Source organism: Ptychodera flava, chromosome 21, assembly GCF_041260155.1.
Source record: "Ptychodera flava strain L36383 chromosome 21, AS_Pfla_20210202, whole genome shotgun sequence".
In the NCBI taxonomy this organism is placed as follows: Eukaryota; Metazoa; Hemichordata; class Enteropneusta; family Ptychoderidae; genus Ptychodera; species Ptychodera flava.
The window spans coordinates 26,398,080-26,413,566 of NC_091948.1; the positions used below are offsets into that span (position 1 = coordinate 26,398,080).

General features: G+C 39.4%; 1 protein-coding gene across 1 annotated transcript in view; it reads left to right on the plus strand.

Moving 5' to 3' along the window:
- Nucleotides 1-14,808, plus strand: part of LOC139120939 (scavenger receptor cysteine-rich domain-containing protein DMBT1-like) — a 78,639-nt gene extending 63,831 nt beyond the window's left edge. The window contains exons 28-35 of the mRNA XM_070685529.1: nucleotides 347-391; nucleotides 2,181-2,297; nucleotides 4,983-5,051; nucleotides 6,043-6,215; nucleotides 6,794-7,194; nucleotides 7,561-7,663; nucleotides 13,638-13,812; nucleotides 14,185-14,808. Coding sequence (XP_070541630.1) covers nucleotides 347-391; nucleotides 2,181-2,297; nucleotides 4,983-5,051; nucleotides 6,043-6,215; nucleotides 6,794-7,194; nucleotides 7,561-7,663; nucleotides 13,638-13,812; nucleotides 14,185-14,351 — 1,250 coding nt within the window. The 3' untranslated portion in view covers nucleotides 14,352-14,808. The remainder of the gene's footprint in view (nucleotides 1-346; nucleotides 392-2,180; nucleotides 2,298-4,982; nucleotides 5,052-6,042; nucleotides 6,216-6,793; nucleotides 7,195-7,560; nucleotides 7,664-13,637; nucleotides 13,813-14,184) is intronic.
- The last annotated feature ends 679 nt before the right edge of the window (nucleotides 14,809-15,487 follow it).

The window sequence follows — 15,487 nt, forward strand, 5'->3', positions numbered from 1 at the left end:
TTCCTTAATATTGAGTATTAGACTTGCTAACAGCTGAGTCTGTAATTTGTCAGAGTGTGTAGTACTTGTGACAAAAACGTCGGCAGAATGACAAAAATTTCGTTTCTAAAAATGTCTTCAGATGAAACAGGATAAATTTTGCACCTAGTTATCAGTGGATTAATAGTCAATATACCTGACGCAAGGTAATGCTACATTGTACTTCGAGTAATCCTGCGGTATTTTTTTTTTTGCTTTAAAAACATCAATAACTTAATCATATTGGCTAGATTTTCATACGATATTTTCTCGATTTTCTAACTATTTCATATTCGTTTTCTTTAACTTTTATCACAAACTTCAACAGATTACTACTTTTCGACAGATGCGCCATGGATCACTAGCACTGAAGGTAAAAAATGATATTGAAAGGGTAAAGTAAGGGGGAAATATGAATCCGTTTATGTCGCCATGCATTCGTCCTCTTGAAAAACAGCAAAAAATATTCAAGTCTTCTAACTCTGACACAAGAGTGAGGGTTATAGGATAAATGCAGCATTGCATGTCAATCAATGGCAACCATGGGCGTCCTCCTTAGAGACAGGGTTAGTAAACAGCCAGATTCCTGCTGGAACGTCTTTCGATTCACATCCAAACGTTTATATCCACTATTCCCAATTCGTACTAGAGTTTACAACAGCGATCGAGTGCACAAGTTTACACTGCTCAGCAACATTGCTGTCTTTTGTCAGAACATACGATACCGTAATAACCTTCGCCAATGCAGAATTATTAAGCTGAGAAATAATATCAATCGAAATTTTATTTTCAACTTCTTCCGAATGAAATATTTAGCTGGTACTGCCTGTTTACAAAGGAACTGTTTTAAGTCAAATGATGTAGATTATCGACTATTACAACACTCCACTTGCTCTACCGTGATGCGATTCGCCAAAACAGTCACGTGACAAGAAAATAAATACGTTTAAGGTCAAAGGCTAGAATTTGAAAACTATTTCCCTAAGGAAATACAACGTTTTTGAGAAGTGGCCGAATGCTTAGTGTCGTCTGCAGCTTTTGAACAATGGCCTCTGCCTAAAACGGCCAGATTGTTCATTCCATCAGCCTAAGAATTTAAGAGCTCAATGACAGCAAATATTGGAAAGCAACTAAGGACGTAATGGAGTGTGATGGGGAAATCTTTGCTTCTTCTGTGGATACATTTGTACTACTGTTAACGATGTGGAGAATTGCTAAGTGAACTTTTTAAAGCCTTACTATATATTATATTATTACACCTCACTCATTCAGCGTGCACTACCATTGGTAAACACGACTCACGTGACATGTAAAAGAACGTGATGATGCCCTCTGCGAACTTGATGATGCCCTCTGCATTTGATATTACATGGATGACGTCATTTTACTTACTGCGCATCCTTTCTGCGCGTAACAAATTGTCGTTCGCTTGTACTTGCTACTATCGCTGCGAAACGTCGTGCAGAGCTGTCACCGGCACAGTTAGACGATATTTTGATGCAAGTAAACAGCAAACGAGCGATAATGGCAACAAGGAATGCAATTTCTGTGTTCAGCGAGTATGCAAGCAACAAATTTGGATACGCCACCGAGGAGATCGGCAAACTTTCAGCGGCAACCCCGGACTCGGCACTGGCAAGTTACGCTGAGGTCAAGACTCAGAAAGGCGAACTGTACTCGAAGAAGTCTTTGTGTTTTTGTGTCTTTGCATGTTTGCTTGTTCGGTGTAATAAAAATAATAACACATAAGAGCTAGGGCAATATAACGATTTTTTGCCTGCCCTCGGGCTGGTGGTCATGATCGTACTACTGATGATGCCCGAGCCGTAGGCGAGGGCATCATCAATATTTCGATCATGACCACCATCCCTTGGGCAGGCAATAAATCGTGATATTGCCCTCGCTCTCATGTGTTATTATTTAATTGCGGTGCTTACATCCAAGAACATAAATAACATAGATCATCATGAGCATGTTGTGGGTTAAAAATACCTATTACCTGGTCAGGCACACATCGCTATAACCTTCACCCCATTATGACCCCCCTCGGGGTCATAATCGGGTGCTATAGCCCTCGTGACCAGATCAGTGTTTAATGATTGTAAGTATAGAAAACCTGACGTAAGATTCTCATTGTCCCATCCCCTCATTTTCATCTTTAGCCACTGGTTCTTGCGTTGGATACTGCGGAGGTTATAATCCTGTTCACGGTTGTTACTGCGATTCGGTTTGTGAATCAGCTGGTGATTGTTGTCCAGATTTCGCCGAAGCCTGTCCAAGTAAGTTTGCATTATATAGATTGAATTGCAATTCTCATGTCAAAATGGATGCACCCTTCAAATATATTTTCGAATCTTCAAAATTTGCAATCATTTTCAAGTGTTGAAACTTATACAAATTGCAGTGTTCGAAATTTGTGGAAAATATAAACCAGTCAACAGGACTGGTAACTTTAAAAAGTTGCCTGTCCTGCCAAAAACTTGCCAGTCCTGATATTATGCCTTGCAATTAAACGTACTCAAATACAACTAAGAGTTACCTATACTGTAATAGGCTATTACCTTGTCTGTGAACAAATGAAGATGGTATGGAATCATCTTTCTCTTTAAATAACCTTTATTTGTAAACAAACATCAATCGCAAGGTACATACTGCACAATACGTGAGTACTTTACTTTGTATTCACAATGCGTACTGTCAGTTTCCATGTATAACACAATACAATCATATATTTAAAGTCGTGAGTCTGGGAGAAAACAGGTACACAATGTACACAGTTTTGCATGAGCATGAGCGTTTCTGAATAGTTTAGACAGCTTATCAAATGTTGCTATGTTCATGGATTTCAGTGTCCGTTCCGCTACTGAGTCACCTGGAGCCGCATATTTTGCATCGAGGTATTGCTTGGCATATTATGCCCCTCTGAAGTTTCATGTGTTCAGATTTGTAGAGCCTCTCACAAATGAAGCATTCGAGTATTTTTTGTACTTGTCAGCGTGTGTTTTTAGGCAATGGGCGCGTACACAGTTCTGCATAATTTGCAGTACAATTTCTGCTCGAGGGCACTATCGTCGGTGACTAACCAATCTTTAAATTCAATTTTCCATGACTGAACAATTGTTCTCTTACGTTTTGTGGCATCATACTCCCTGTTTGCCCGTAAGGTTTCCTCCGGTGTTCTTCGTTTTGCCGGGAGAGTTGGTATAGGCCAAGATAATTGCGGAGCATAATTCCTCAAAACTCACCACTGCGCAATTCCTTGTTATTGTCGATTGACACAGTACTTTGAAACTCATGCAAAATCTACTTTGATTGGTTGATTTTCAAGGTCATGCGTCATTCTGTCCAATCGGCTTGTTTCTTACTTGCAATACATGAACTGAGGAGGGGCCAAAAGATACCGTTGGCGGCGCTATCCAGGACAGCCAGTGTCACATCACGGTCTATGAAGTATGATCGCCCAAAGTTAATTGTCGACCCCGCGCTGAATTCAACCTGTCCGACAGACTGGTAAATTTTTTATTTTACCAGTCCGGTGGAAAATACCCAGTCTCGGACTGCTGGACAGGCGTTATTTCGAACACTGATACAAATTGATGTTCTTAATCGTGTGCTGTCAAAATCAAACAATGCATTTCCCCTAGCGTTATTACAGAGATTGATTCGCATTCTGAACTTTGAGGTGACCGCTGATTTCCTAGTCTTGAGAGTTAATAATATTCCTTCAGCGAATATATTTTAGTGTCTGGTCTCACTGGTTTCTATACTGAGCTGTATTATTTTGAATAGTTTGCCAAATTCGTTTAAATTTAGTTTCATAAAATGAGTGCCAATGAAAGAGTGGATCTACTATACTTGTCTGTCTGCTAAGTCCATCGTCAACTCAGTCTGGTAAACTTTGCATGCGGATTTAATTCCTTTTTTGTCGAGAAACTGTAGCAAGATGCTCAAATCAATGTCAAAATATGATAATTATTTAGGAGCATGTGTTCTATTTCAGGTTTAGCCAATTAAGATAATTGTGGACGAACTGCCTCTAAGATTTTGGTATGCTCGCTTGTTGATCAATGACAAGTTTTGCTCAATAATGTATTAAAGAAATATCTTTACTCGTGGTATTTCTTGATTTTGATAAATATCAAAAAGTCAAAACTACGGTGATGAAATCCAGACCCGATATTGGTATAATTTTAAAACAGATAACATAAAGGCCGCAACTCAGTGTGTAAACCTTAATAACAGGTGTATTTCTGAATATTTCGATGTGCATTGGTTAAAATAAGGAATGTTATTGTACTCACTGATCTATTATTCAAATATGTAATAACAGATCACCAAATATGTTGCGTTACATATGGGTGAGTGTTATTACACATTGAGTTAGCATTACAAATTTGGCTGATATAACTACGAAATGTATAAGTACTTGTTGATGATATGCTGGCTGCAATCCAATATAGTCGCCATTGTACATTCCAGCTGTAATTTTAGATATTATGTACATAGTGACCAGATAAGATATTTGGGAACCTTTCCTTTCAGTAATAATGAAAAGCTTGGAAGTGGATCTTCTTCTTTGTTTGAGTCGTTCATTTTCAATATACTGCATCTCTAATACCATACTTTGAAGTTTGAATGGTGTGTTTAACGGCAAGAAGAAGAATAATAGAAATGAAATGACATTTCTTTGAAAGCGCAAATGCTCCGCTATTATGGATTATGTAACACAAAATTGTTTATCTTTACAGAATCTCGTTGATTCGTTGATTTGCCGGTCTGGTAACATGCGCTACTACACAATCATTCCTAGATGTAGAGCTAGCTAGACTTGCTTGTTTCATGTGCTTTATGAATCAAAATGCGGTTGGTTCAATTTTTATGACGAAAGTTCTTAAAGTCTGCGTTGTATAATTTGCATGGTACCTTCAAAAAATAACACGTCGTCCGTGTGTTTGTTTCTTTAGACGTTACAACTATTACACCATCTCCTGCATACCCTGGATACCCCAGTACTACTGGCGAAACCGACAAAGGTTAGCAAGGGGGCACAGCAAACCACAGGTGTGGTCATTGATCATATGAGGGGGGAATATGTCAAATGTGAGACGAGCTGAATGTCGTCTAAAGCATTCACAACCACATCTTACATTTACACCATTTTCATGATGGTTGCATCATCGAACTTCAGAGTAGCAAAGTGTACGATCGGGGATCGCAGCGATGACGTCTCGTTCTTCGAACGAACCGAAAATATGATGAAAATTATCGATGCATGCAATACTAGTCGGAGACGTAGATAGTGTAGATTATTTACAGGACAGTTGTCGAGAAAGCAGATGAATCTTGAACACGCCGAAGAGGATCGACGCATAAAGTGGCTCAATAAGTCAGGGGAAAACGCCATAAATATTGACAGCGCTAAAGAATAAATCGCTTCTGTAAAGGACAATCTTAACCTAGTTTATAAAATTCATTATGTCGTAAATCCGTCTTTTACATGTTCAGGCTGTTCTTTCCTGTCAGTAGCGTAGTGGTCTTATCAACTGATATCTAAATGTGAAAACATTGTCATAACTGATATGAATAAAGGCGTGCTTCTTCCATTCCAAAAGTAGTTCACCTTGACTATAATTCATGTTTTATGTCGGAAAACTTGTACAGTTAACGCTTTTTGTCATAAAAAACCAGTGGGGCATGGTGGGTTACATCCAATTCTTCGCTTTGATTTGCGAGTTTTATGACTAAGTACAAAAGCTTTCATTACACTATTCTAATTATCCGTTGACGAATTTAAAAAAAATGAAGTAAAGCGTAAGCAGAGCGAGCAAAGTTCATTCAGCTTTCTGAATAAATTTGAAAAAAATATCATTTTCAAAATTAAAATCTGTTTTCTGTGATTTATCGAAGTAAGGAATTAAAGAATTGTGTAATACACATAACACGTATGTTAGCGTAGATTTAGAGTGATGTACAGCGTGATATGAGCGCCCTCTACGCTAACCAGCCTACCTCACTTTGTTTCAGATGTGACAGTTACATGTGCCAAGACGTCGATGAAGATTGACATCAATCGATCAATCTTAGGAGGAATGGATGAGGATGACGTGCAGTTGATCGATCCGATTTGTTCGGGTTCCAGTAACGTCACTCATGTTACATTTGAAACTACGCATGCGGCCTGTGGTACTACTTTCTCGGTGAGTTAGTTTGTTCAAGGTTACTCATACTCATTGGTATGTGGAGTCAAGAGTGTGGAGTAAAAGAACCACCTACTTTGTCGCGTTAAAAATTGGCAACAGCAATATTGCGTCAGCATATGTATGCTGGACATGTCATCAAAGGGATCGAAACGTTTATCGTTTGAGCCATCATTTTTTGGAATAGTGATAAAAACTGCGCTTCTCGAAACCTCAGCGATAAGTGATTTCCGGAGCATTGGAGAATGAAATATGTTAACGTGGAACTTTAATTACAAACCTATGAAAAACAGGCTATTTAAATAAACGATATACTGTCAATGACTTTAAATGAATTTCTTGTCCGAATAACTTGGCAAGTTGATAAGTCTTATCATGTACAGATAAGGACTTCTTGTGGCACTAAACGGCGAAAGTTTTACACTTTACCTAATACCTCATTAAAGAAACTGTGACCTCTACTTAGACAATAATCAAAGGGGTCGCTTTGTGAACGTTTTGGATTACAAAGCTGGATAAAAATATTTAAACTCAGATATCATTTTTAATGATAAATACCAATTTTTCACGTCGACTAGGAAACGTCACATCACATCATCTACCAAAACACCGTCTCCAATCGTTTCGCGGATGAAGATGTCATCAGGCGGTTGAGAGAAGTTGAGATACCTTTTGAATGTGTGTACTCAAGGAAAGGCCGGGCGGATGCCAGCTTTGTCGTGGACAGCGAGAAATTGTACTTGACGGAGACAGGTCACGGGAACTTTTCATTCAATCTTGACTTCTATCACGACGTCAGCTACGGAACACCTTACTATGACTACGAGTATCCGATCCAAGTAAATCTTGGAGAGAGAATCTACGTAGGCGCTGCCGTGGAGACCAACACAACGGATTTGGAGTTATTCCTTGAAAAGTGCAAAGGAACTCCAACGGAGAATCCAAACCACTCCACACAGTATGCCTTCATTGAAAACGGGTAAGTGACATGTTTTGGACAACGCTGAACATTGTTGTTATCTTCTCATTAACATATTTAAAGCTATAGACATTCTTCGCCGTATTCTCTTTGCGACTCATTGATAAAAATTGAGTGAGCTATCACACTTGCAATTAGTAAACCTTCAGGGGGTGTTGAAACATGAAACATTTAAGTTTTGTTATTTCATGGCTTACACCGAAGCCTTCAATTTAAGCTCTTTATAATGCTGTGGGACTTTTTCCTGTTGGTGGCTATACTTTGCCAGTAAACTAAAAACATTTTCGTTCTTGTCGTCAAAAGACAATTTGTTAATTTAGGGTGATAAGTCTCGTCAAACTATTATTAATAAGAGTTGTATTTCAGGTGCATAAAAGATGCAACCGTACAACTGCACAGTGTCGATAACCCCGCTGAGAAACATTTCTCAATCGAGGCGTTTGATTTTGTTGAAAGTACATCTAACGTGGTAAGTTAACGATGATCATTGAACTCTTTCAGATCCATCCATTTGCTTCAGTGTACTGTATCGTTTTAAACGCATTTTCGCGAGCCAGAACAATAATTTCCGCTCCGCTGACCTACGCAGAAATCAAGCTCTGGCAGATTACGGTAGGAAACCGCGGGGTCAATTAATTATTCATGAGAATATGTCATCAGAGTTAGCCAATCACAAATCTGGTTTTGTCTACACTCCCATTCACTCAATAAACAAGAAACTCACAATCTATATCAGGGAAGGTGGCTCGCAAGCTTTATTCTGGAGCTGATGTGTTCTTGAATCCCAGGAAACAATCCAAAGTCTTAGCGAAGAGAGAAATGGTACAGTGGCTAGCACCCCGCACTAAAAACCAGAGATAAAAACCCTATTCCTTTTTGTTAGGGAAAAGTTCTCTGAAAAAAGCGTGGGTGACTTAGGGTGTGAGACCTAACAGATGCACATTATAAAAGTGTAAATTTTGTGTAACTATACTACGAAAGAGGTCAATTTGCAAGATGTGAATCTCAGATATTTAAAGGTTGCAATTTGCCACTGAGGGTGGGGTGGGGGGAGAACTTGGCCTCTTGCGACGTGCTGTCTGGTTCAAGCTTGCAGCCTGGAGTGACACGACCTCGTGCTCCATCCGAAAGTCATTAGCCACCTTCACGACAGTAGCCAATCATACACCTTCAAGTGTTTCCTCCGAAACTTCTGACCAATCGCTAGTCAGTAAATTCCCGCCTCCAGTTTACTTAATTTGTAGCAAACAGTCATACACTGGCCGCCACTGGCCCGAAAACGGCTACATCTGCCGCTGCCATCAAAACAATATCTTTACGCTTTACAGCGAACCGCTATAAAATATTATTTTACAAAGTCATGTCGGGTCGTAAACCACAGACAAGGTCCTCGTTGTCTGTGTACACGATCGAACTTTCAGGCTCTGAGATCCTCTGGTTCCGTTGCATTAAATCCGACAGTTTTTAAAATTTTGAGAGTTTTTCTGTCATGATCGATAGCAACGGCGACACCATGTGAATATGAACACAAGAGACGTCGGCCTGCAGCGAACCAGGCCCGGTCCCACTTCAACGTTGTCCCCGTACGCGTATAAACGCGTACGCACCCGGCTGAACTGCAAACCCAAGGAACAAACTAAACCTCTTGGTTTGATTCCGTTGTTAGCGTAACTTTTGTGATGAATCGATGAAACATACTCGGACTTGAACAACTGTGCAATTTGCCGAGGACTTTGATTTCGGCTGTAGAGACGATCAGGAACCTAGCGTACATTTCTATAGCGGAGTCGATGCACTTGCTCGAATGAAAGGGCCCCTATTTATACCATTCATGTTTCTAGCTCCATGTATACCTACAGCATGATAAGAAATCTTTCAGTGTGAACCTAAATGAAGAGATCGATACATAAAAAGGAAATTTATATCAATAGTTTTGACCAACGGGTTTTACACAGCGGTGTTGTTCTATGCAACTGCACTTAGCGAGGCGTGGGGCCGCCAGCTGGTCAAGTTAATTAGTTATGCGATACCCTTCGATATAAGGCTCGTGAAACACGATGGAGACGGCCTGCCGCTTGTCCTCGTGTAAAGAAACCCGTCTTTTCCTTGTAAAATAATTATCAATGACGTCTGTTTGGTGTGAATAGAGCGGTTGAGTCCAAAAACATTAAACATTTACACATTGGGCGCTCTTCATCGACAGTGAACGCTGCACTGTGTGGTGGTAAGTACCAAGATAAGCCCAAGTCGTTGTGTATTGCTCATTACAATAATTTATGCGGGTTTATGAGACCTATTTTCTCATTGGCTCCGTTCAGCTAGCGCTGGAAACCAGCGATAGATCCGCGAATCTCTACGTAATCAACCACGGTCTCTTAACGGGTAGCGCTGAGCTGTTGCCGTAAAGAGGCACGTGGTTTACGACGATGTTTTAAACGTTGCTGTAGCTATACAATTATTTAGTACTGTAATTAGGGTGCTCTTGTATGCTAAATACAATAAAACATCTGTTTATCGCAATGATCGCTACGGAAAGGTCATTGTCTCGTTTCGCCACAAGTCAAAAACTATTGATGCTAAAATTCACTTAGTTTACATGTTGGCAAATGTAAACAACTTTTACGACAATAAAAACTGACAACCATAATCAGCATAATTATCAGAATTTTGCAGATTTTACTACTCTTATTAATATATATGATGTAACACTGTAATTTTGTAAGTAGGCGGAAAGAACTCTACACAGTATAGTTGGAAGTATCGTTTTTAAAGTAGTCGCAATCATACCACTCCATAATCGGAGAACACTAGGTCAAAATTCGTAACACAATATAGTTATAGACACAAAACAGCACAGAACAGACAGTAAATCACCGGTGCACACAACAAAGTTAAATTCATGAAAGAAAGATTATAGACCTCTGGCCAAAAGCCAAGAAGTGATGTCACATAACTTGAGCACACATTGCCAAGCGACGCCTTGATCTGGAATTGAAATGATAGACTGTTAATGTTGACGAAGACAAAAAGGCTAGCCTAAAATATTAAGTTTTGCCTTAGTAGAGAGAGAAGTGATAGCTTTGACGTCTTTAAAGGCAGGGGGAGCCTATAAATACCCCCTATCTCCCTGGGCATTCATAATCCAACATGAGTGGCACATGCATGGTAGCAGCGTCAACGAATGCTCCCGAAAATCTGGATCTTTCAAGAACCATGGTGTAAATTAAAGCACTGTTCCAACATATTACGTTTTGTGAATACTTGTGGAATCACCTTGTCGGCGAAATTCTCTCATTTTTTCTATTTTAAGTTGCTTTTTGATGCCAAAGTGCTTCGATGCTGTGTTTGAAGCGTCCAAAAAACAATAGATGAAAGCGTTCAAACAGCTGCCAATCACAAGGGGACGCGCAAAGGTGTAAACGTTCAAACATTTGTTGTGTACATCGGATCGATCACGATGTCAACAATGAATAAACGATTCTTACTACACTGAGCAAAATACTTGACCAACGGTTACTTGGACAAAACCGGCGACATGCGGACTCATTTTGTATCGAGCACGAACTACTTCCAGCCGAAATCAACTCGATTCCGATCTATGTCTACACATGGAGCTACCAAAGCAGTAGCACCATGGCCTACCCAAATCACTCAACCGCTCACAGACGGAGAAAATTGCTCTCGTGACGACCAAAACCGTTGTTTGCTGGCGATGCACGGTCAAAGGCCAATGCAGTGGCCGGCCACTGGAAACGTTCATGCGACGATTGTACACTGAGGTGCCCATGAGCTGCATTATTTCCCGGCGGTCAGGTTGGGGCAATGAAACTAAATCGCGATCCATTCATCTCTGTTGGAGTTGTCCAAAAAGAGACACTTGCCATAGATTATAGCATCAAATGGTGACCGTTCAGACTGAAACATGAAAGGTCTGAAGATCGCCGTGATGTCGTTCTTCTCTATACGTTTTTCTGAGCTTGTTTTTTGACGAAATTGCTCTAATATTATCTGACGTGTCTTTGAAATCTTTATCAACTTTCCTTTCCGGACCAGGGCGCAACATTACCTTTTTTCACTTTCATAGTAACCTAGGATTCATTTAATTCGCTGATTAATATACTCTTCTGTACTTCCTCGATTGTCTGTAACTGACTTTACTTTCCCGATATCGATATCAAGAAATTTGACAACTACTAACGAATAGTCGGCAAAATTTACAGAAACTAGCAACAATAATTACATGTATGGTAATTTTATCGTCTTTAGCCTAAGCGGGCTCGCATGGCAGAAGCAGTATATAACGATCTGAGTTCCAATTTTTACCCTACAGTGTGAGTGTAGCATTCGAACAACTGCGATCATAATCTTACGCTGTTCCGAGTGGCCTTAGGATTATTTATAATATACAATAAATTGACCCTATCAAAATTACTGTTTTTTACATTGCTTGGATATCGATATTTTTTCTATATTTTTTGTCTTTGATTTGAAGTCTTTTGATTCTCCATTGGCTGCAGCTCGGGATCTTTCAAGATAAACAATCAATTATACATTTCCTACATCTTTGAAACGGGGATTACTGTAGTCTTTCTTTTGATGAAAATTTTGTGAACGTCTTTGCAATGTGTTCCCACCGTGAGTGTGAACTGATTCTTTGTTAGTAAAAATCGTCAGAAATGGTCCAGTGGCCATGATAAAATAGACTCGGATGCAAAAATCATTGCGAGCAAGATAGTAAGAAATTCACATTGCGATATTTGCTGTCGTATATGCCGTGGTATATTGGGTGTTTATCACTGGACGCAGAACTACCTTGATGTCAACATTACGTTCTGTACCTATGTATGCCCCTGAAAGTTATAGAGTCAGCTGTGGCATCGGCAGTTACACATTGGTCGTAATCTTTTCTTATTCTGCCCCGTCTTTGTACCGTCTAGAAATTTCAAAGCTAGAAATTTTTACCGTGACATATAACACAGTGACCTTGCACACTAATGATCATTCCATTGTTTCTGTTGGAGTTTGTTGGTTTTATGACTTGCCCCGTGGCCCCGGTAAAATATTTTCCATACGATACACAGTTGAATTGTTTTTTGAGGTAAATTTAGTATATTCCCAGTTTGTGGGGAAAAGTTGTCTAGAATGAAAGGTTGAGTTGACGCGGATAGAGTAGATGTCGGGCCCGGCACAGTTGACTGAGGTCCGGTCGGACTGGGGTCGTTTAGTCCAGAAACCTGCAAAGTTCTGTATGATCATCGTTCGGCATTTGGGTGTTTTAACTCAAATTTTTTGGACAAAGTTATTCAGTAATAATGTACGCCAGATTCCTTGTGTTGTTTTAGCCATCGTCATACGCGTATACAGACGGCTTTAGATTAAAAACGGTAAAAATGTTCAGTGCTCGTAAATGCGTGCAAAGTTTATTTAGTGACTGTTTACGCAGTATAGTCATCAATACGACTAGGATTTGCCACCACGTAACGACTGTAATCCCGTATCAATAGTCCATACGAAAATTTTGTGCTGAATCGAAGGAAGTAAAAATTACGGTAGGAAAGTTCAGTCCATTTTCCGTCAAAGTTGTTGATCTGCAAAATCTTCAATGTGCACAAACTACATGAGTGGCTGTTATAGGTCTACACGTCCCACGGGCTTTCCACTGTTCCTTGTTACGAGCTATGTTCATAGTGCGGAGTTACAGACTTTGGTGAAGTACCGAGTACATTGATTGTGTTCGAAACCTTTTCTTGTTTGCTCCTCGTGTTTTTTTGTGTGTCCCTAACGTCGACTGGCTCTATGCTGTATGTTGCGTACACACATAGCAGTCGGGATTAAGATTTCCTGGGTAAATAGATACACTCAATAGTTTATTCCGCCTCTGACGCAAAGATACACACTGTTTTACATGTGCCACTCCTAGGCCCTGGGATCGATTGCCATACCTTTAAGAACAAATATACGGAATTAAGATGTAGCAAATGTTACATTTCAAGTAGTTTAACGTAAACATCGTGTCAAAGTTTCATTGTACGATAATTTGCCTAAAAATTCACTCCTTCAAACTCAGGGATGATCGACTTAATGGTTGTGCCACTGTTAATTCAAAATGATTTCTGAAGATTTAAAGTCAATCAATACTTTGCCAGAATACTTTTGTATTTGAAAGTATTTGAGATAATGTAGCAACAGCCTCTTCCCATGCAAACGACAGACTTACGAATCCCCATAGTTATAACATGCATACTTACAACAACTTTTTAAGCGTTTCACATCTTTTTTTTACTTTTAACTTTCACAGAAAAAATGACAACTTTTAAGCTGTTAATCGTGGCAATTTTCTAGTTTAAACAATCCATTCATAGCGTGTGCTTTTTGCGTGTACAATTAATATTGGTGCACAATGTAAGTCAGTCTTAATCGATACTTTCCGTTCTCTTAAACAGGTCTACATACACTGCGATATGTTGGTGTGTAACGCTACCGATCCGTTCTCACGATGCCAACAAGGGTGTGTGCTTCGACACAGACGTGATGTCGGTGAAGATTCATCTCTCGGGTCACGAACCGTGACACAGGGACCGATCAATCTGTATCGCGGGGATGTTGGTATCGTACACGGTATGTCTGCCCATACAATACGTGCTACATTGTTGCTATGATGACATTTTAGAGTGAAAGATTAAACACATTACCTGTCTTTCATAGTTGCAGTAAATACGCAATCCTACATACTCAATCTGTACTTCGGCTACTGATGTTATAATTTGTATAGATCAATTTAGACTTAGGCCTATATTACAAATTACCTCATGTGGCTGTTTTATGGGCATGTAGTGAACGTGTACAGTAAATCATAGCCTGGAATAAAATCTGTAAAAATTTCAGTTTGAAGGAGAAATACAAACTACAAACCAATAGTACTATAGGCCTACCGTAACGATTTTAAACTTTGAACGATAATTGATAAAACGCTGTATTTCAATCTTACAGGTTTATCACAAGGCAAGACGGAAACTGTTGTTGAGAGTTCCGGCCAGTCTATTATGATCTATGCTGCAATGGCTGTCTTCGTCATGGGAAGTGCCATGGCTGTAGCTGCTGTCTTGTATGCTCATCATTTCAAGCGCAAAATGAAAGCACAAATTCAACATGCGTAGTTCTTCTACATAGAATCCACACCCGCCTATAGAGAACCTTTTTCTTCAGAAATATCAAATGTATTCGGAACAGACCATTTCTTCCTATTATTCAGAACTAAGGGGCTGCTGATTTTAATTATTTTCTTTCTGCCAAATGGCAGACATAAAACTAAGCCTGTGATATCTGGACTTCCGAAAACCCGCCAAAATGACTTACAATTATCAATTACATAAACACAACTATTTTCCCTATTATCCACAATACCTATTTTGAAATCGCCAGTGATGTGTGCTGAAAAGATTCTGCACTCACACTTTCCACATCGCACTTTCTAATTTGGTGACTGAAGATTTTAATTATTTTTGTCACTCTCGATTGTAAATCTCATTTTGTCTTCTCGTATATTCTCATTGTATCTGACCTTTTCTTTCTTATCGCTCTGTATCATTCAATAAACTAGTTACTTAATCACCATGGTTATTCACTGCTTGTTTTGATATTCTTGACACATCTATGAATGGCGGTATGGTTTTAGGCCATCATACAGGGAAGTCAGTTCACCTAAATCCCGCCCTATTTTATTCGGTACGTCACTCTTATGGGCCGTATGTAAAATGGACTATACAATATGTTTATCTGACCAGTATTGATAACAAAGGAGATGGACTAGTCTGAGCTGAGTCCATAAATTGACAGGCTTACGAGGTTAAAGTCACATTTACTCTCTTAATCATGTTCTTTGTTTTTCATTGAATTAAAAACATACCTATACGAGGCCCTTGGCGATGCTAAAATATAATAAAAGCTTTAAACTGAGAAATACTTACCATACTTTGGAAATTCCTCTTCTACTACATACAAATCTTGAAACGTCTTTTCTGAAGGTTGCACCATGTTTTCAAACTCAGTTAGCACTGTGGTCGAGAGACTTGGTCTAGGCTCATATTTCAATGTGGAATTAGTTGTAGTTGTTGAGATACTTTCTTGCCGCCGGAATACATCCTGTACTATATCTGTCACTTGTGTATCATCCTGAACAAGACTACAGACATCATCTTCAAATTTTGCCGTATTTGCCAGATAAACATGAATGTCATCAACTTCATGTACGTCATCGTCACCAATGTCATCATTCTCCATATCAGGAGTGAAC